The sequence below is a fragment of the Lampris incognitus genome, chromosome 10 (genome assembly GCF_029633865.1).
Source record: "Lampris incognitus isolate fLamInc1 chromosome 10, fLamInc1.hap2, whole genome shotgun sequence".
NCBI lineage: Eukaryota > Metazoa > Chordata > Actinopteri > Lampriformes > Lampridae > Lampris > Lampris incognitus.
This window is the reverse complement of record NC_079220.1, coordinates 22,198,703-22,219,022: the sequence shown is the minus strand read 5'-3', so window position 1 is coordinate 22,219,022 and position 20,320 is coordinate 22,198,703. Positions and strand designations below refer to the sequence as shown.

The 20,320-nt window shown below is 42.7% G+C and overlaps 1 protein-coding gene across 1 annotated transcript in view; it reads right to left on the bottom strand.

Moving 5' to 3' along the window:
- The window catches only part of zgc:158376 (uncharacterized protein LOC100101643 homolog), a 36,000-nt gene extending 17,338 nt beyond the window's left edge, over positions 1 to 18,662 (bottom strand). Inside the window, exons 1-3 of the mRNA XM_056288515.1 lie at positions 18,423 to 18,662; positions 15,493 to 15,693; positions 5,292 to 5,435 (exon numbers count right to left, since the gene is read on the bottom strand). Of these exons, the coding sequence (XP_056144490.1) occupies positions 5,292 to 5,435; positions 15,493 to 15,678 (330 nt within the window). The 5' untranslated portion in view covers positions 15,679 to 15,693; positions 18,423 to 18,662. The remainder of the gene's footprint in view (positions 1 to 5,291; positions 5,436 to 15,492; positions 15,694 to 18,422) is intronic.
- Between the last annotated feature and the right edge of the window lie 1,658 nt (positions 18,663 to 20,320).

The window sequence follows — 20,320 nt, the reverse complement described above, 5'->3', positions numbered from 1 at the left end:
TTGAAATTTAGGTGTACCAGGCAATTCTTATGTCTTGGATTTCACATGCACAAGATGCATATACACGTGGTATGTCAACCCTTGCACACACAAAACAAATCTCCATCCATCCAGTATTCCACTGAAAAAAGCAGAGAACCTGGCGTCCAGTTTACTGTATGAAATTCAATACCAACAAACTATGTTTTTTTTTTTTTTTTGTTTTGTGGCATTTTCCGCCTCTATTTCACAGAGATAGTTGAGAGAGAGACAGGGAAGAGAGAGGGGAAGACATGCAGCAAAGGGTCCGGGCTGGATGTGAACCCAGGCCACTGTGATAAGGACTCAGCTTTATATGTAGTATGCGCTCTACGAGGTGAGCCACCATGGCACCCCCCCCCCAGCAAACTGTATTTGTTGTATATTTGCCCTCAGTTGGATGCAACTGGGGGCAAGACCAAACTTCAGTCCAACCCTTACCCTCACCCAGGTTTGTATCCATTCCCATCACTGCCCATCAGCACATTCATACATCTCATTCACATACATACATACAAAAAAACATATACTTGACATGATTTGGAATCAATTCATCTCCCTCGGTGTCTCCCAAAACACACTATCTTATCTACTGTGTCTATCATACCTATATTTAGCTTAACAGGTTTTGGAAAAACCATTTTTCATGGGCCACTCATGTTGTGATTATGTTTGTTCAAAAACACTTTCGCTATCGGTGACAGAAATTAAAAGAAAGTTGTTGTCAGAGTTGCACATATGTGCCTCACAGGGTCTGTTTCCTGATCCAACAGCTAGTGATTGTTTAGTGGCAGTAAAGAAGATTGACTGAATTTTGCACATTTGCTTGTCCTACGTCCCTGGATGAGGATTACAAGACTAAAACTCGTATGGCACATTGGTAACGCTGTGCTAGGTTGAGCGACATGTGCAGGCAAAGTTGAGAGGTTGAGCAACAGAGACTATGAGCTAGTGTGCAGTGGTCTGCCAGCGCACCGAGCAAGAGTTTGTGAGGGCATGTGAGTAAAACTGAGTAAGACGGGTTATTGCACATTAACATGAATAACAGCAAACATGCAAATACATTTATTGAGCACAGAATAGATTTTTGTTTGCTGAAGCGAAATAATTTTTGCTTGCATGTAATTTCTCCCCAAAATATAACTGATGTGCTTGGAAAATATATTTTTCTGTAACCCAAATCTCCCATTGCTTGCACAGGAATGAGGCACAAATATATCACCATACTTTCTAGGTAACCAAAATATATACTGAGGGTTTTTTCATGCCATACTCTGAATAGAATACAATTTAGAATAGAATACATTTTATTTGTAATTGTACATACATTCGTTCTCTGCATACACATCCTAGCTGTGTAGCTAGGAGCAGTGGGCAACCACCGTGCAGCGCTCAGGAACCAACTCCAGTTATTTCTTCCTATTGCCTCAGTCAAGGGCACAGACAGGAGTAGTAACCCTAACATGCATGTATTTTTGAGGGTGGGAGGAAACTGGAGCACCTGGAGGAAACCCACACAGACATGGGGAGAACATGCAAACTCCACACAGAAAGGACCTGGGACGGCCTGGGGTTCGAACCCAGGACCTTCCTGCTGTGAGGCAACAGTGCTAACCACTGGGCCACTATGCTGCCCTGTTCTATTGATTTTCCTTTTCTAGATTTTTTTTGGCTTTCCCTTTGTATTTTGATTTTGTAAACACGACATTGGCACAGTTGAGCCAATGTCAAGTATGAAGCCACACACCTATGCACATATCGGTGTCAAGACATCACACACGCTTCCAAATGCACATTTAAGCATGAATCTAGCTTAAGCCACCACGTCGCCCATCAGTGGTTAAGGAGACGGCCCCTTATCTGGCAGCGCTCACTTTCAATTTCCATAGTAAAACCCAATATATATACACACACACACACACACACACACACACACACACACACACACACACACACACACACACACACACACACACACACACAGTAAGGGAGTGCATGCACTGTACCCTTGAGCAAGGCACTGAATCTTGAAGTTTTAAGTCAACTTGACCTCAGCACACAATAAACACAGTAAAACCACTCACCAGCAACCACAACTGGTATCCATTCAAGCCGACGGGCGAGTCACATTACAAAAGAAGTTGAAGTATTATCTTCAAAATGGTGCATCCAGTGAATTTCTTTAGATCCAATTGTTCACTGCTGCTTCACAATAAATGATAAGTTCAGTCTTAGAAGAGTGTCAACTACATTCCAGACATGTCAAATTCAGACTTTAGACCTGTATCAGTAAGGATAATCACTTGTAAAAAAAAATAGCTAGCTGCAAGCAAAAACGTTATTACAAAGAGATGGTATATAATAGGGGTGAGAATCACCAGAGGCCCCACATTATGATATTATAATGATACTTAATTCACGATACGATAGCATTGCAATTTTAAACATTTTGAGATATGCTGAGTATTGCAATACATATATTGCAATATATTGCGATTTATTACCTTTCTTCAACCACAAATTATATCCCCAAAGGAAAACTTTGTCAACATCTGTTTTATCCAATAAGATGAAATTTTCAGTCTATTCATCTCACTTCTATCGTTTTTATTGCAGCAAAATGAGATTGTCAAGAAGACAGACTGACCAACACTGTCATAAATGTTGCACGCACCTGACAAACTGAACTGTGTATTAGTCTAGAGCCCTGCACGGGACTGTTTTCCTAATCCCGCTCCCGCCCACTCCCAGTGGATTACTGACCATTATCGCCCACTCCCGCAATGTGTGTGTCTACTCTCAGCTGCACCCACAAACATTCTGACCATTCACGCCTGCACAATAGTTCCATTGATTTCTCCCATCCCACAGGGAAGACATGTTATTTTACTGTGTAGTATTAATAAAGAGATAAATACCTGTCAGTAATAAATTATTATGTTCTAATGCATAATTATATTCATACTACTGCAATAATTACAGTTACTCTAGTGCAATAAATACACTTATTCTAGGGCAAAATTACATTTCATTTATTTATTTTACTTATTTCAGAACATATGTTGTTGGCTGTGGTTATTCGTTTTGCTGAGGTTGTTTTATTTTGTTTCGTTTCCCTGTGTCTTTTAACGCAATGATCAGGAGTAGTGCTTCTAATTTCATTGTATTCTGTACAATGACAATTAAAACGTTCTATTCTATTCTATGTCAACAAAGCCTTACCCGCCGACGGAGTCATACGGCCGAATGTCTCTACAGCAAAGTGCAACACATTTCTCAGTAGCATCTTGTTTAATAGGTATGTGCAGGAAGAAGTGCTTTATCATTGAAGGGGAGCTTACTTTGACCAGGGAGAACGGAGCAGGTATGTCACCTCAACCCAGAGGTGCCAGATTTGTGCCCAGTTGTAGATTAATACTTTTTTACATGTCACAACTAAAAACTGAGAAATTTTTCCAAAAACCTGACTTGCCTTGTTTATTTTTTATTTTGGCTTGCTCTGATCTTCTGATCAACTGCATTTGTTGACCCCATCCTTCTGGTTAGCGCTAGCTAAGTCCCGGGACCTGCAGTTTTTTTTTAATTTCCCCCTTTTTTCTCCCAAATTGTATCCAGCCAATTACCCCACTCTTCCGAGCCATCCTTGTTGCTGCCCCACCCCCTCTGCCGATCCGGGGAGGGCTGCAGGCTACCAAATGCCTCCTCTGATACATGTGGAGTCGCCAGCCGCTTCTTTTCATTTTTAAAATTTTTTTTTTATTATGGAATAACAGCATTTTTACATAATCATCTTAAGTTAGATACTTTTATAATGTGAGCCATCTTTTCTGCATTTTACAGAGCAGCCGCTTCTTTTCACCTGACAGTGAGGAGTTTCACCCGGGGGACGTAGCGCATGGGAGGATCACGCTATTCCCCCCAGTTCCCCCTCCCCCCTGAACAGGCGCCCCGACCAACCAGAGCAGGCGCTAGTGCAGCGACCAGGACACATACCCACATCCGGCTTCCCACCGGAAGACATGGCCAATTGTCTGTAGGGACGCCCGACCAAGCCGGAGGTAACACGGGGATTCAAACCGGTGATCCCCGTGCTGGAAAGTAACAGAATAGACCGCTACGCTACCCGGATGCCCCAGCAGTTTATTTTTTGACCACTCGCCCTTGGCAAAGTTAAAACTGCCCACTCCAGCGAGATTTGCACTGGGTCTCGCAGGATTCCAATCACAATGCAGTCCTCTACATAGTCCAACTTAACTAAATGCTAACGTGTGTGGACTACTGTATTATTTACAGGTATTTTGACAATGCAAGTTGTACAAAAAAGTTATGCAAACCCTTCAGCAACTGGGGAATTTGAAAGTAAATTACTATTAAATTAAAATGAATTAAAATAATAACAAAAATAAAATAAATAATTAAATATAGATACTTAGTATCCGTATATCGATACAATATTGCCACACAAAATATCACTATACTATGCTTTATCGATCCCCCCACCCCCACCCCTAGTATATAATAGAGGCTCCAACTAAAGTAGCTGAACATAGTATGAGAGATTCATGAAAAAGTAATGAAAAAGTTAAAGTAATTAAAAACTTAACATGTTTAATAAGAGTCTAAGAGGCAATAAAAAAGATGACAGACTCCACAATGCCTGACATAATTATACAAATAGGGACTGGTAGACAGAATGAATGCAGCAACCATTTTTGTATGTGGGTTATTGGGGTTTAGTTTCATTTTATTTAATGGGCTTGGCCTTTGACTTTGTCTTGTCATGTATTTTTGGTACTGTAAAAAGGAAGGACAAAAACTTATAAATCAGAGTCCAAAATAAATGTGATCTCTGCAGTTTAAACTTTCAAATTCAAAAACTGAATGAATATTTCCTGCATGAGTGGTCTGAAGGGTTTAGGTCATACAGATCAAACATTTGCCAAGTACATAGCATGTAGTTCATGGCCATTACGCACGCACGCACGCACACACACGCACACACATGTGCGCGCGTGCACACACACACACACACACACACACACACACACACACACCTTACACACACTTGGCCGCACCTTAAGACAGCTGGGGTGGACAACCTTGGTACAGATGGCACATGCCATCTCAAACACACGTATACAAACACAACAGGACACACATATAAACCTTCAGACACACAGAAACCCCAGCCAAAACCCAATACACCCCAACAAATGTTACACATACACCCCCACCCCACTCTCACACACACACACACACACACACACACAAACCTTGAGGCAGCTGGGATGGATGATCTCGTTACAGATGGTACACTCCATGAGGGAGAGGCTGAACTTCTCCTCCTCAGAATCCACTGTGTCCTCCTTCCCCGCCTCGCCACACGCAAAACACACGGCTGTATGGGGTAACACCGGCTGGAGATCGAGAGTGAAAGAGAGAGAGAGCGGGAAATTAGTTACAGGATGAGAGAGGGAAAGACAACCAAAAAGAGAGAGGAAATGAAAGAGAGAGAGAGGTTGAGAGGGTAGGAGAGACAGCATGTGAGACCTTACATTGAGAAAACAGTAGTAAAATGGAGTGTACTGAGTGCATTGAGAGTATGGCCCGCTCTTCTAGTGGAAAGGATCAGCGGTTTTACAACTTGGTATCGATATTCCATAGTAAGTCCAAAGGAGTTGAATCAAGTGCAACTGGACTTGGTATAAGTCCACTTGATTCAACTCCTTTGGATAACCATGACCTGGATGAATGAGAACATTCACAGACATTCCATAGTAAGGCAGGGCAATATATTGATATTATATCGATATCGCAATATGAGCCTAGATATCATCTTAGATTTTTGATATCATAATATCATGATATGGCATAAGTGTAGTCTTTTCCTGGTTTTAAAGGCTGCGATTACAGTAAAGCGATGTAATTTTCTGAAATTGCTGTTCTAGCTATTCTATTATTCGCCTTTACACACTTAGTCATTATATCCACATTACTGATGATTACTTATCAAAATTTAATTGTGTAAATATTTTGTTAAAGTACCAATAGTTATCCTTACAATATTCTTGCAATATTGATATCAAAGTATTTGATAAAAAATATCGCAATATTTGATTTTGTCCATATCACCCAGCCCTAATCCATGGAAAGCGGGTTCAATAAACAGACGGCAGTAGCCATTTAAAAGCTGGATTCATATGACTTATGTGTTGTTGGCGTCATAAAGTCACACTTTCAATCTGCATCGTTGAACAGTTGAAGCAAGGCACTAAAGTTAAGGGTTAAAGGGTCTACTCCCAGTGTACCTCACTGAGAAGCCAAGATTATACAGTCAGTAGATTCACCAATGCTGAATATAAGTGCACAAAAAACAAGAAGTCAGTTGAGAAAACATGACAGTAAACAACAAGATGAAAACATTGCTTGGATTAGAATATAGCCTACATTACAAGTTCTAGCCAATATTTCCAAAATTATTCCATCAAGTCTTCCATAAATGACCCACTGACTGAGTCTCTATCAGATGACTTAATGGGATTTACTAAATTGTAGGGGTGTAACAATGCACCATGGTACGATATTTCACGATTAAAAAATATGACAACAGAATTGTGAAGCTGGAAAATTGATCACGATATCAAGTAAATTAAATTGTGACTCCCAGAGGATATAGATATTTGTCAATATTAAGGCAAGAGGGCGCAATAGGCATAATCTTAGTTTTACTTGACTGACTTGTTGTTGACCCTGATGTTCACTGGCTGTAGTGATCGAATGTTGGGAAGATAATGGAGGAGGAGGTGGAAATAGAGGATGCTCTGTCAAACGTCAAGTCAGTTGGATGGCATAATTTCGGTTTTCAAGCACGGAGGCAAGAAAATGGCGACAAGACTGTGGCCTGAGCAAAGACAGTTTGCAAGCTCTGCTGGTGCCGGTGGTTTACACAACGGCTAACACCACTTACATGCTCCACCATCTACAATGGCATCATAAGGACAAGCTACAGTCGCTGCCTGATAAATTAGCAAAAAGTCAAACAACTATTAAGAAGCCATTTGCTGCACCGTTTTTGGCATCAAGTCAGTGGGCAAAAGAGATAACGCAAAGCCTCTGCATTTTAGGGTGTCCGGGTGGCGTGGCGGTCTATTCCGTTGCCTACCTACACGGGGATCTCTGGTCCGAGTCCCCGTGTTACCTCCAGCTTGGTCGGGCGTCCCTACAGATACAATTGGCTGTGTCTGCGGGTGGGAGGCTGGATGTGGGTATGTGTCCTGGTAGTTGCACTAGCGCCTCCTCTGGTCAGTCGGGGCGTCTGTTCAGGGGGAAGGGGGAACTGGGGGGAATAGTGTGATCCTCCCATGTGCTACATCCCCCTGGCGAAACTCCTCACTGTCAGGTGAAAAGAAGCGGCTGGTGACTCCGCATATATCGGAGGAAACGTGGAGTCGGCAGCCCTCCTTGGATCGGCAGAGGGGGTGGAGCAGCGACCGGGATGGCTCGGAAGAGTGGGGTAATTGGACAAGTGCAATTCAGAGAAAAAGGGGGGAACCCCCCCCCCCCCCAAAAAGCCTCTGCATTTTTATTGCCAAAGACATGCAACCACTTTCAGTAGTTGAGGATGAAGGATTTTGAAAACTTGTCAAAATGCTGGAGCCCAAATATCACATTCCATCCCATACACATTTCAGTAAATCTGTAGTTCCTGCCATGTATGAGGATGTGAAGGTAAAGGTTAAAGAAGCCCTCCAGAAGGCTAAGAGAGTCATGATAACCACAGATGGCTGGACCTCTCAAGCTACATAACCAACCATCACAGCCCACATCAGTTTTGTTCTCCAAACGCGCATGATGTATTGAACCTTGAGGCCTGTATCGTCTACTGAACTGAATGGTGAGTTGACTGCGTCATTACTTCCCTACTAAATGCCATCTATTTAGCAGATATGAATGTGTCCCTTTCTGTTTGCTAGAAGGAGAGTGGGTGGTCCACCTCCCCAATCATATTTTTCCTTCTATTTCTTTCTGACAGGTGTCAGAGGTAGGGGAGACCCAGGCTAAGAAGCTCCAACACAGTAGGACCCTCAGACCAGCGGGGAGCAACACCCACCCCGGCAATCTCTTTATCAGCACATAACCAGCATATCCTCATAAAATTGGTTGTGGTGCTCTAACAGCAACAGCCAATTATTATATAGTGAGTTGCCTCCTCACGTGCGGGAGCAGAATGTCAGGGTGCATTGGCCCAGCGGCCATGTGTGGTCTGCATGTCTACAGTGACATCTTCGTACTTTAAAATCAGTGGGAAAAAAACTTGCTCAAGAAATTGAGCACAACATAATAATCCATCAGGTGACATGTTGGAGGTACAAACACAGAAAATTGACTTGTATACTTGTGTTAGCCCTTGGTGCACCTGCTTATTCATTGAACTCACACATGGGTGGTTTTTCTCTGTCTGCCCAGAGCTCCAGACCACTGAGTGGCTCCACTTCAGAGATGGGTAGATTAATGCATTGTTCAGGTTTATTGCATTGTTCAGGTTTAACTATCGATGTAGCTGTTTTCCTGCAGTAGCTAGTTTTAACTATTGAGGAATCACAAAGATACTCGTCGTTTTGCAGTCTGCTATTCCCAGCCAACTACAAGGGATTGGGTGTGTGTTTCTAAGCTGAATTCTCGAACATCACAATGTATAGCGGTGTCAATGTACAGCATTGACATTTACTCTGTCCTTGTGCTCAGGAAAACCATAAATGTAGACGTTATCATCCAGGGTCCAAAACTACAGCCCCAAAACAGCAGAGTGTCACCATCACAAAGCAAGAGAGAACTTGATCGCATACAACCATCTGTGATCAGATATCACTATTTCCTTTGACAATTATACATCTTGCAATCTTCCATCCATTATCCAAGCTGCTTATCCCAACCAGGGTTACGGGATGCTGGAAACCATCCCAGCAGTCATTGGGCGGCAGGCGGGGAGACACCCAGGTCAGGCCGCCAGTCCATCACAGGGCCAACCACACACACACACACACACACACACACACATTCACACCTAGGGACAGTTTAGTACAGCCGATTCACCTGACCTACATGTCTTTGGACTGTGGGAGGAAACCGGAGCACCCGGAGGAAACCCACGCAAACACGGGGAGAACATGCAAACTCCACACAGAGGACGACCCAGGATGACCCCCAAAGTTGGACTACCCCGGGGGTCGAACCCCTGACCTTCCTGCTGTGAGGTGACCGCGTTAACCACTGCGCCACAATGCTGCCCATCTTGCAATCTTGCCATATCATAAATTAACACATTTCATTCATAATGCATGCAGTGCTTAAAAGCATTAAGGTGGCTGATGTAAAAGTAGAGAAAATACTAATACTAGTAATGTGGATGACAATAATAATGATTTGTGTAATACTAATCCGAGTTGTCATTTCAGCCATGACTCCACCCCTACGGCACCATGAGACAAAGGGAGGCACCCATTTACCTTTCATCTGGTTTCTCCGACGGCCCGGGAATTTGAACCACTGACCTCACTGACCTTTAGCCTGCTGACAGCCAATCAGTAATCAGATCTCTGGAGAGTCTAAGAAATCCAGCATGTTTCTGCTCTGACTGAGCATGACTCAGCTGAACTGAGGAGGCAAACTGAGAGCTCTCCATTCCAGCAGCTGACAGGACGGGTTACAAGCACATACACTTGGAGCAGATCGACTTAATGGCAACAGTACTATTACTAACAGAGATACAGTGTGCTTGTGTTGCTCTTCCTGGGAGCAGAAGAGAATCTTAAAACTCTTCATCATCAACAGCCGCCTCCTCTTTGGAGAGCACACCAGAGATTTCTCCTTGAGCGCCTCCTATTCAAGCACAAGAAAAACATCCTTTTCTCCTGATTTACATCTCCCCAATTCCTCTTCTTCTGGAAACATCAAGTTAACCTACTTATCATCTCTATCTTACTCTTCCCACCTACTTATTCCCCCCTCTGAAACCCAACAAACCCTTAAACAACCAGCTTGTTCCTCTTGACAGCTCCAAAAATACGGGCCTCCTTCTCATGAATCATCATCCCAGTCCCTCCATTCAGTTTCATTCCTCCGGGACTTTGGGAGAATTTTAAATCACCTCCTAATCATCACCATCATAAGTCCTGTATGAATGTGCGGCTCCAGAGCTGCTAAACCTACTCTCCTCTCCCACAAGCTAAATAGGGGTTCACCTTCACCCCGTTCAAATCTCCTCCCAACACCCATTATGCCCACTCCTTCCTTCACCTCAAATCTCCCCCCAACACCCACTATGTCCACTCCTTCCTTCACCTCCTCGCCCTTTTTTCTTCCCTGGGAGGTTTTTTTTTTTAAACCTGTGTCTTTTTTTTGTAGTTTTCACCATCACACATATCAGTTATAGTATCATTTCATATTTCATTTTGGAGATTTTGGGATCACCGCTGGACTCAGCTTTACAATTGGTGAGTTATGGTGCTACAGAATACGAGCGTCATGCTTCAACAGGTTCAATTCAACCCAATTATCTACACCATGTGTTTCAAAGTGACAGTTAAAAGTTGTTAAGAAAAATGTCCAATATTCTTGATAGTTGATCACATCGCTGACAAACTTCCTGGTTCAACTTTTAGGAATGACCCGCCTATATGTAGTAGTAACCATTGACTAACTATCTGGCAATTGAACTGTCATAGATAATGGGAAATCATGTACGGGCTGCATTATTGTCATCGTTGTTGAAAGGACAGGTTTAAGGCTTGTGTTCTGCTGCCCCATAAGAAGAAGTAAAGCTGTGTCCAGCAGTGGTCTCGTGCTCAAAATCTCCAAAATGAAGCCTGTGTGTAGAATATCTTGACTGATATGCATTATAGCAAAAACCACATAAAAAGAAAAAAACAACAACAAAAAACAGAATTTTACTTTAACTTCCAAATTGACAACGTTGTGACATTATGACATTACCCCTACATCGTCACCTCCTTTATCTTTGTGGACTTTTATTAGGAGATTTGGAGAGCAACTACAATTGAAGGCACACGAGCAGGTACTGCAAATAAGGTCATGAATGAGAGAGAGAGAGAGCGAGAGAGAGGATTTGTGAACTAGACGGTGATGCATCAGCTGCAGTATGTGTACACACTATTCAGTGAGATGAAGGGTTGGAAACATCGGAAACGTATAAAGATTTTAAAGCATCAGTGATACACGCCACGTGGAATGGTAAGTCATTTCTAGCTTTCCTCCCCTTAACACACGCAAATATGAGCACGACCTTGGTCACACCAACTTCCTTCCTTTCCTCCTCCTATAACCAGACCCTGATAAGGAGTAACCCATATAAACCACTTTCCTCACCGAACCACTCCTCCTCTGGAGCACTACAGCCACCCCTTTACCTCCCTCCTCCTCCCAAATCTCTCCTTTCTGGGGATGCTCAGGGAAACATATACATTCTCTTCCTCTTTCTGGAACATACACCACCAACCCCCCACCTCCTGATTCTCCCCTAAGCCCAGGAGAGATGTACAACCCCCCCCCCCATCCCAACACACACACTCCCATCTCTCCTCCTACTGCGCATCTTCTCATACCATCTACCCCTCCCCCTCTTGCTGGAACCACACAAGACAAACTCCTCTGAGGGGATTTGATAAGGAGGTGAAAGAAGATGTGAGTTAACGGAGGAGAGGTGGGTTCTCTGTATCTTGGTTGGTTTGTGAGTACATCCCTTTGAAACCAGAACGATGGATCAAAGCTCTCTCTCTTTCTGCCTTTCACTCTCTCTTGTACACATGCACACATTTGCGCACGCACGCACACACACACACATAAAGTGCCAGCAACCATCTCCTGTTGCCACGGAAACTCAGCATCATTGCCTGCCGGGCTCCGGCTCTCAGTTGATGCTATTTGAAGCATCGACACAATCACACCTTCCGTCTTTCAAGAAGACATTCTGTGTGTGTGTGTGTGTGTGTGTACATATCAGGTTCTATGCAGTGTTCCAATTCTGTTGGGCTTATTTCTGGCTAATCTTCTCCTTTCTCTGGCTGTGTGGACCAATCACTACTACTGCAAGCATGTATGTGTATGTGTGTGTGTTCGCATGCGCATGTGTGTGTGGCTCCAACATGTTGCTAAGTGAACCAAATACCATTATTTTTTTTCATGTGAAACCTTTCAAGTCCAGTTCTCAAAATGGTTTACACTGCACTGCGCCGGCTGTGCAAGTTTCACCGCTCATCTATTATCATTTCAAAAATACAAAAGAAAAAAAGAAAAAGAGATTACATGCATAAGCGCGCGCGCGCACACACACACACACACACACACACACACACACACACACACACACACACATGCACTTACACAAACAGCCACAATGTTAATTATACACTCAATAACAAACAACCTTGCCATTCCTATCACCTATTCATTTCTGATTGCAAAATGTAAGACTCCCAGAATAGACAAGGTTTTAAAGTCAGTCTGGGGGAAGGAATTTATTTACTTCCCAGTGAGGTCTCCCAACTGGAACTTGCACTGAAATTGATTTATTGTCGAAAAAAAAAAAAACAGAAATCGACATCGACATACACGGGCTGAAAGAAACAACGCATATACATGTAACACGTGAGTCATTTGACTTCCCTCAGGGCTGGTGTAAGACATGACCAGTAGCCAAAGGCTGGTGATTTTTGTTGTTGTTGTTGCTGCGATGTGTTCCTACGCCACTGAATACTCTGACAGATAATCAGCCATGATCTGGAAGGTCTTTTCCATTCTCAATGTCTTGGTGGCTCTTAAAACAATTCAAGCAGCTTGCAAGTCAGCCTGCTCTAGCAGCCAGATGACCAGATGTCATTTCGGGTCCTTTTTTAGTTTAAACTTGTAGTAGGCCAGTGAATTGAGTTTTTTTTTGGGGTGGGGGGATTTTTGCCCACCTTTTCTCCCAAATTGTATCCAGTCAATTACCCCACTCTTCCAAGCCATCCTGGTCGCTGCTCCACCCCCTCTGCCGACCCAGGGAGGGCTGTAGACTACCACATGCCTCCTCCGATACATGTGGAGTCACCAGCCGCTTCTTTTCACCTGACAGTGAGGAGTTTTAGCAGGGGAATGTAGCGCGTGGGAGGATCACGCTACCCCCCCCCCCAAACAGGCGCCCCGACCGACCAGAGGAGGTGCTAGTGCAGTGACCAGGACACATACCCACATCCAGCTTCCCACCCACAGACACGGACAATTGTGTCTGTAGAGACACCTGACCGAGCCGGAGGTAACATGGGGACTTGAACCGGTGATCCCTGCTTGGTAGGCAACGAAATAGACCGCCATGCCACCTGGATGCCCGAGTGAATTGGGTTTTACCAGTCACTGCAGTCTCTGCATTCAAATTCAGCATTTTCTTCCCCTATTTGAATCACTGTCAAGAGTCAGATTTACCAAAACAAAAACATTTTAGGGCGTTTTGTAATCAACTGCAAGGAAGAGATAGAGTGCACAGGTCTCCTAGCCTGTGGAAACGAACAAGATTTACTCAGCTGTGATCAGGGGTGCAAATGACCGAATCCAACTCCTTCAGAGAGGAAAAACATCAAAACCTTCCAAAGACGTACCAATTCATCCTTTGTCATCATTTCCTCGGCTCATCTTTCTGATGCCACAGTGGACCGCTGCACTACAATCACCATCACCTACACCGCCCAATAAAGCCATCACCATACAAATCAACCATGAACACAGATGTAGAACCATTAGTATGTGTTGTATGGTCCAATGAAAATGTATGTAACGTCCTGATGTCCCCTGCACCATGTGTGTCAGAATTCACTGTGGTACTGTATTATTCCTGTTGTCTATGTACTAGTATGTATTGTGGTACTATGTTAGTCTGTAAGAGATTTTGTGGTCCATGAATCATGTGTGTCAATACTCTATGTACTGTGGCAATGTGTGTGTCTGTTAAAAGTCTTTCCTTCTTTGAACAATGTGTGTCAGCAAACATTGTGAAAGTCCATGTTGTCAACAGGGGTGTACGGCTATGTCATCAAGAAGGAGACCTTTACATTGAGGAGAACTATCAACAGAAAGTGCCACCCACTCAAACCCGTTAACTCAGTGCAAATATGAAGAACAGAGAGGGAACAGAACATCAAATCTGGTTTAATATTAGTTTTCCATAGTGACTGCTGGTTGAACCCCGATGACAGATGCAAACATAGGATGAAATTCAACATCCCAGGGTACATGATGAGGATGTGTGCACTGTGCATGTCAAAATTTGAAAACCTCCTCACTGTTTTCCTTTACATGTCCTCTGAAATCCACATAATGGCTCGCATCCCAGGTGAACTCCTCGTTGGATAAGCTGTTTGGAGTCATTTTAACACCATCTAAATTGCTACATTACATGGAATCAGTGCGCTTGTGCATGTGTATGCCTGCAGGGTATTTTGTATGTGTGTGTACTTGTGTATGCTTGAGTGTAACTGTCCGCATCTGCATGCATGTACCTGCGTGCATAAGTATGTGGTCCAGCGTGCTTGTGTAAGTTTGCAAACCTAAATAGGTTACATTATTCTTTACAAAAGATCCCTTAACACTTGTAAATGTGTGTTAAACGGAATGACCACTGGCTCCATCACTTGTGCATTATAACTGGCTTGCAGTTGTAGTTACCACCAGCACCGTCAGAGAGAACAATGAGGTACTGAGTTAGTTACGCAGTGATCTGGGATGTTCTTGTGTTAATGAATAAAATATTTCTTCCATATATATATCTACTACTTTCGGCTGCTCATATATATATATGTGTGTGTGTGTGTGTATGTATGTATATATATATATATGTGTATATGTGTATATGTATATATATATATATATATATATGTGTGTGTGTGTGTGTGTGTATGTATGTATATATATATGTATATGTGTATGTATGTATATATATATGTGTGTATATGTGTATATGTATATATATATGTATATGTATGTATATGTATATATAAATATAATCCAGTGATTCAAGTAAATTCTTTATGGGACAGTACAAGCCTGTTTCATGCCATAAGCAATCATCAGCTGTCAATAATGTTTATTGACATGTATGTATAACAACATGCATAAATGCAAGTCCAGGAAAACAGACCTAGAGCGGAAAGCGGAAAGAGAACATCCCGGCCAAAATGATGCTAGTTCCGAATGTCTCCTGCACATTTACTGTGTCCACAAAACACAGCAACACTGGATATGGCTTTGTGTCAGCTCAAACACACAGTAAATGCCTTCATCTTCTCATTGAAGTACAAGGGGAATAGAACCCGAACCCAGGAAAGACTAGTGCCATGCTCCATGAACTGCACCTGCAAGTGCTTGCTCTTGCGCTTGCGAGGCATATGCATGTGTTTGTGTATGCATGTGCATGTGGGTCTCACTCACCGCTGTGCACTGTCTCAAGAGGCAGGACTGCTTCATTCGGCCGGGCCCTCCGAACTTCTTCATGTCCTTACAGAAGTGGCACTCTCCGCACTCAGTCCGCATGCAGGCCTGGCACCGCCGGCACCGGGTCCTCCTGCGCCTTGCCCCCCCACCAGCCCCCCCGCCCAGCGCCTTACTGCCCGACATCCCCAAACAAGTCAGCTGGGAAGGAAAAAGGGACCACATGCACTTACATATGAAGCACAAACCAGACATAAGGTTAATGACATGAACAATAACAAACAAGCACCCCTGCCAAGAGTCTAAACACTCCATATATCATCATTCACAGACCAGGGAGAGACCACTTATTTTACATAAGCAAGAATACGAAGAGGTATTGGTAGGAGGCAGAGAGAGAGAGAGACTGAGACAGACAAACAGACAGACAGACAGACAGACAGACAGACAGACAGACAGACAGACAGACAGACAGACAGACAGACAGACAGACAGGGGAGAGAAGGATTAAAAACAAGACTGCCCAGAAGAGCTTGGTGCCTGTCTAACTCATGGGTTGGCAGATGTAATTATAGCCTTATAAAACATTAATAATCACACTTCATTGATCCCTACAGGGAAATGTCTTTATAACCACCCCCCTCCTCCACAGAGGGGTCAGAGGTCAGTGTTAGCTAATGAAATGGAGAGTATTTTGCTCGAGGAAACCTTAACAAGGGTGGATGCGTACCATTTTTGGGAGTTAAACACCAGTCCTCTAATTTAAGGATCATCTCATCGCAGACCAGAAAAATTAATTCCATATACCAACTAGATGCACGTAAACTTTGGTTTGGGGCCATCAGTTCTTCCAAAACCTTAGCCATTTTTACCAATTTCATGGCAGCTGAATTTATGCACCTACCAGCCACTGTTAATTGCTGCCTTGTCACCACTTTATTAACAGAATCCTGACCTGGGAGCATTTGAGAATGGGTGTATGTATTGGTTAAATGAAATTATGAAATGATCCCAAACTGTTTATGTTGGACTTGCAGCTGATGCAGTTCTTCAGCAGTTTAATAAACCTCTGCAGCTTCGATTCAAAATCTTTTTATGGGCCAAGTGACACTGGCACAAAGATATATTGCAGAGCGTGTAACAGATTTGCGTATCAGCCTTTTTATTTTTGCATGGCCTATGCTAAACTTCTCTGAATCTCCCCAGAGTTGTCATAGGTGCCATTGTGCCAAGCAAGAACACATAGCAGGGTTTCTTTGACTGTTGAGTTTCAGACCCGATTAAATTGGATTTTGCCCTGAGACCAGGGTGTGACCCACAATTTTAGAGTCCCTGCCTGGTCTCAGAGAGGGAGGAAAAGATGCCAATAGGCACACCTTTTAAATAAAGCACTGGAATAGCCATTTAGCTGAGAGATGTACATCTATCTCTAGATAGAGAGAACCTGATTGGGTTTTCTGTACACATATGAATACACTCAAGAGGGATTGGAAATTGACTGTCCCTGACCACTTATGGAGGTAGACCAGGATGAAAAACACTTATGTTCACCTGGGTTTAAATATGAAATGTAAACCCTTACAGGCAGAAACTTGATCAAAGGTCAACTTGCTTACATAACATAATGCTATCATCTTATGATTTTCATTGAGTACTGATCAGAAAAGGCTCTTAAGGATGTGGGTTGATCAGTGCCTCAGATGACTGCATAAATACTGATCAGAGACCAGCTCTAAAACACAAAGGTGCTTAGGATGTTTCTTTTCGGTAGTAGGGAACCCAGCAGGATGTGGAAAAGCCCTCAACACAGTGAAACGAGAGAGGGTAAAAGTTAAAAGGATGGAGGTCTCTTTCCCTTCATGTGCCTGTCCTTCACCAAAGTCTCTTTTTGGGGGGGGGGGCAAAAGAAAGAAAGAGAGAGAGAGAGTGACACTGCAGAAACAGAACAATCAAACTTTATGGAATGAAAAGACAATCTTTTATGATTACCAAAGCCATCTTACTTTATCCTGCTGTCTCACATGCTACTCTCCTGATATAAGCCAATGCATGCTAAAGACAATCTATAGTGGGTGTGCTTGTCTACAGTAAGACGTTATTTCTGCAACTATTACAAACGCACCAGCTTTGACAGGAATATAGCATTCATATACAAACTGAATCTACAATAACAAGTTGGTAATATAACAAAAGTTATGATTTGCTCACATGCAACTAGAGAAGACACTAGATATCAAGTGGCATGATTAGCAAGCTGAGGTAGTGAGCTAATGTTAATTAGCGCACAGGATGTGTGTAATCAGTTTCTCATGAATCCAAATGGTTAAGATGAATTTTTGCTTATTCATGATTTGTATATATATATATATCATTTTTTAAAAAAAATATATATATATATATATATATATATATATATATATATATATATATATATATATATAAATACATATATACACACGATGTGGTTATGCCTGCCGAAACACGACCCATAGCCCCTGGGTGAACAGAAAGGTTACAAAAACCAAGAAGCAAGCGAACATAACTTGGCTGGTCAAGAATAATGAAGATGCGCATCTGGCACCAAAGGCACGCTAGCTACCACTAGCCAACAAACTGTTTCACACCGGCTCGCCTTGTCTTATCACCAAGCCAGTTCATGCAATTGCAGCATTCTTGCCCAGCATAAATTAACATTAGCTATAACGTTACTGTAATGGGCAATCCAGTAAAAACTGGGATACCGCACACACGCATACAACATTTTCATCCTCCATAATCTAGCAAAGGTACACTAGCTGGCTAACCACTCTCCATTCTTCCTCTGTAATAAGATTTCCTCGTTCATTATTGCCAGGCATCTTAAAAACAAGGCAGCAGAGAGGTGATTGAAAATTTCACATGATAGTGGAAAGCGAAATGCGAACACTTACCTCTTCGTATCAAATCGCATACTCCTTGGTCGCTCATTAGAAATAATATTAGCCAACAGTAAGCTAACGTTAGCTCTGATTTAGCCAGCTAGCAGTCCCGCTTCCTTGTTTCTTTCTCCCTACCAGGCTGCTGGTAGCTGCTACTGCGGCTACTACGTTCCCGTGTGAGACACGTTCACATGCGTCCCATGTTGTTAGCTGTAGTTCTAGCTAGCAGGGTAGCCAACCCTTAAAGCTAATTCTCAGTGTGCCCAAATCTCTCGATTAAGGTGACTGCCAAACTGATCGATAGCCATAAACTGAGGAGCGCAATACTGAGTCGTGCCCATTCACTTAGCAGCTCCTTTCTTTGACCCCTCTCCCCTCGTTTCTTGCTGTCTCGCACGTCTTACAACGTGCTCCTTCTGACTCCTTCAAAACCCACAGAAAGGCAAACTGAGGCTAGAGTCCTTTTGTCAAAACGAAGATGAATCTTCCGCCCCAGTTTACATCCAACGGAGGATTTCTATGAAAAATGATCGAAATGAAAGAGAAAATATGATTAAAGCTATGAGCCTGGCTATTGTTCTCGTTTTCTATTGTGTGGCGCTTGTGTGTGTGTGTGTTATGGATTAGATTGTGTGTCAGTTTATCCAACGACATCAATACAAGTCGTTTAATCCCCCGTATTCACATTACATCACATAGGTGACTATCGTTCTCCATTTTGCCTTGAAAAAAAATGAAATAAATAAGTATAGTAAATAAAATATGGAGAGCGGAATATGCAGGCCCCGCCTCTTTGCAACGTCATATCATACGTCAAATTCTATGGCGTTAGGGAATTGTAGTACCATATGCCTTGGCACGTGCGCGCGTGCGTGTTTGTGTGTGTGCAACGTAATGAGACAAGACTGACACAACAGGACTGACACAACATGCCCTCTTGACATGTCATAGACTAGTTGCTCAAGGATTATTAGTTAGTGCTCTGTGATGTATGATGTGTTGGTGACATCCTCTAATTGTTGAATCTTTTGTTCTGTGAGTTGTTTTGGACAAAAGTATCTGCTTAATTAGAAAATGTAAATTACAGAATGACTGAAAATAAAAACGATTTCAATATGATGGGCTACAACTGAATGATTAAGTTTCAGTTTTGATCTCAATAATACTATCAAATTCACCACAGATCACGTAAATTTTAGGTTTCCTTTTAGACAAGGGCTTACAAGAAGCATTACCAGTTGGTTTTTTTTTTTAGAAATCACAGAGAAATTTGGGGAGCTTGAGTTGGGCCAGCAAAGCTCCACTTGGCTCTTATGCATGTTTGTCTCCCACTTTTTCAGAATGTTTTGAAAATATATTTGCTTTATTAGTTTACAAAGTTAAGATGGACAGGATCATATGCCATCATCAGGATCCAAACCCTAACTGTCAAGGTTGAATCCAAGGTATGTATCTCAGCCCATTGAAACAATAGGGTACCATGCCCATCTGTTTTGTTTGTTATTGCTACTGTGTGTGTGTTCTTGCGCTGTACATGATAATGGGATTCACCATCGTTTGTCCTCATCTTTAAAAAGGGCAATTTTAGGGTTCAGTTCCATTAAGAATACGAGTAACTGGGTTTTCATCGAGTAATGGTTTATCAAACTAACCACAATTGATATCTTAAAGACTGTGCAGGCTATATGTTTGCTGACTGTGCAACACTTTAAACTGGACAAGTTACAGGATGTGCATGTTGGAGAACTTTTACAACATAATTTTCCCAGGGAGCTGCCCCTTTACTGTCAGCTAAATATACAAGCCCAGCTGAGAAACCCCAAATCATCACACACACACTGCAGAGTAGATTGTGAAATGTATTTTTTTTTCCGGAGATAATCTGTTCCAGTCCACGTCAGTGAAAGGTC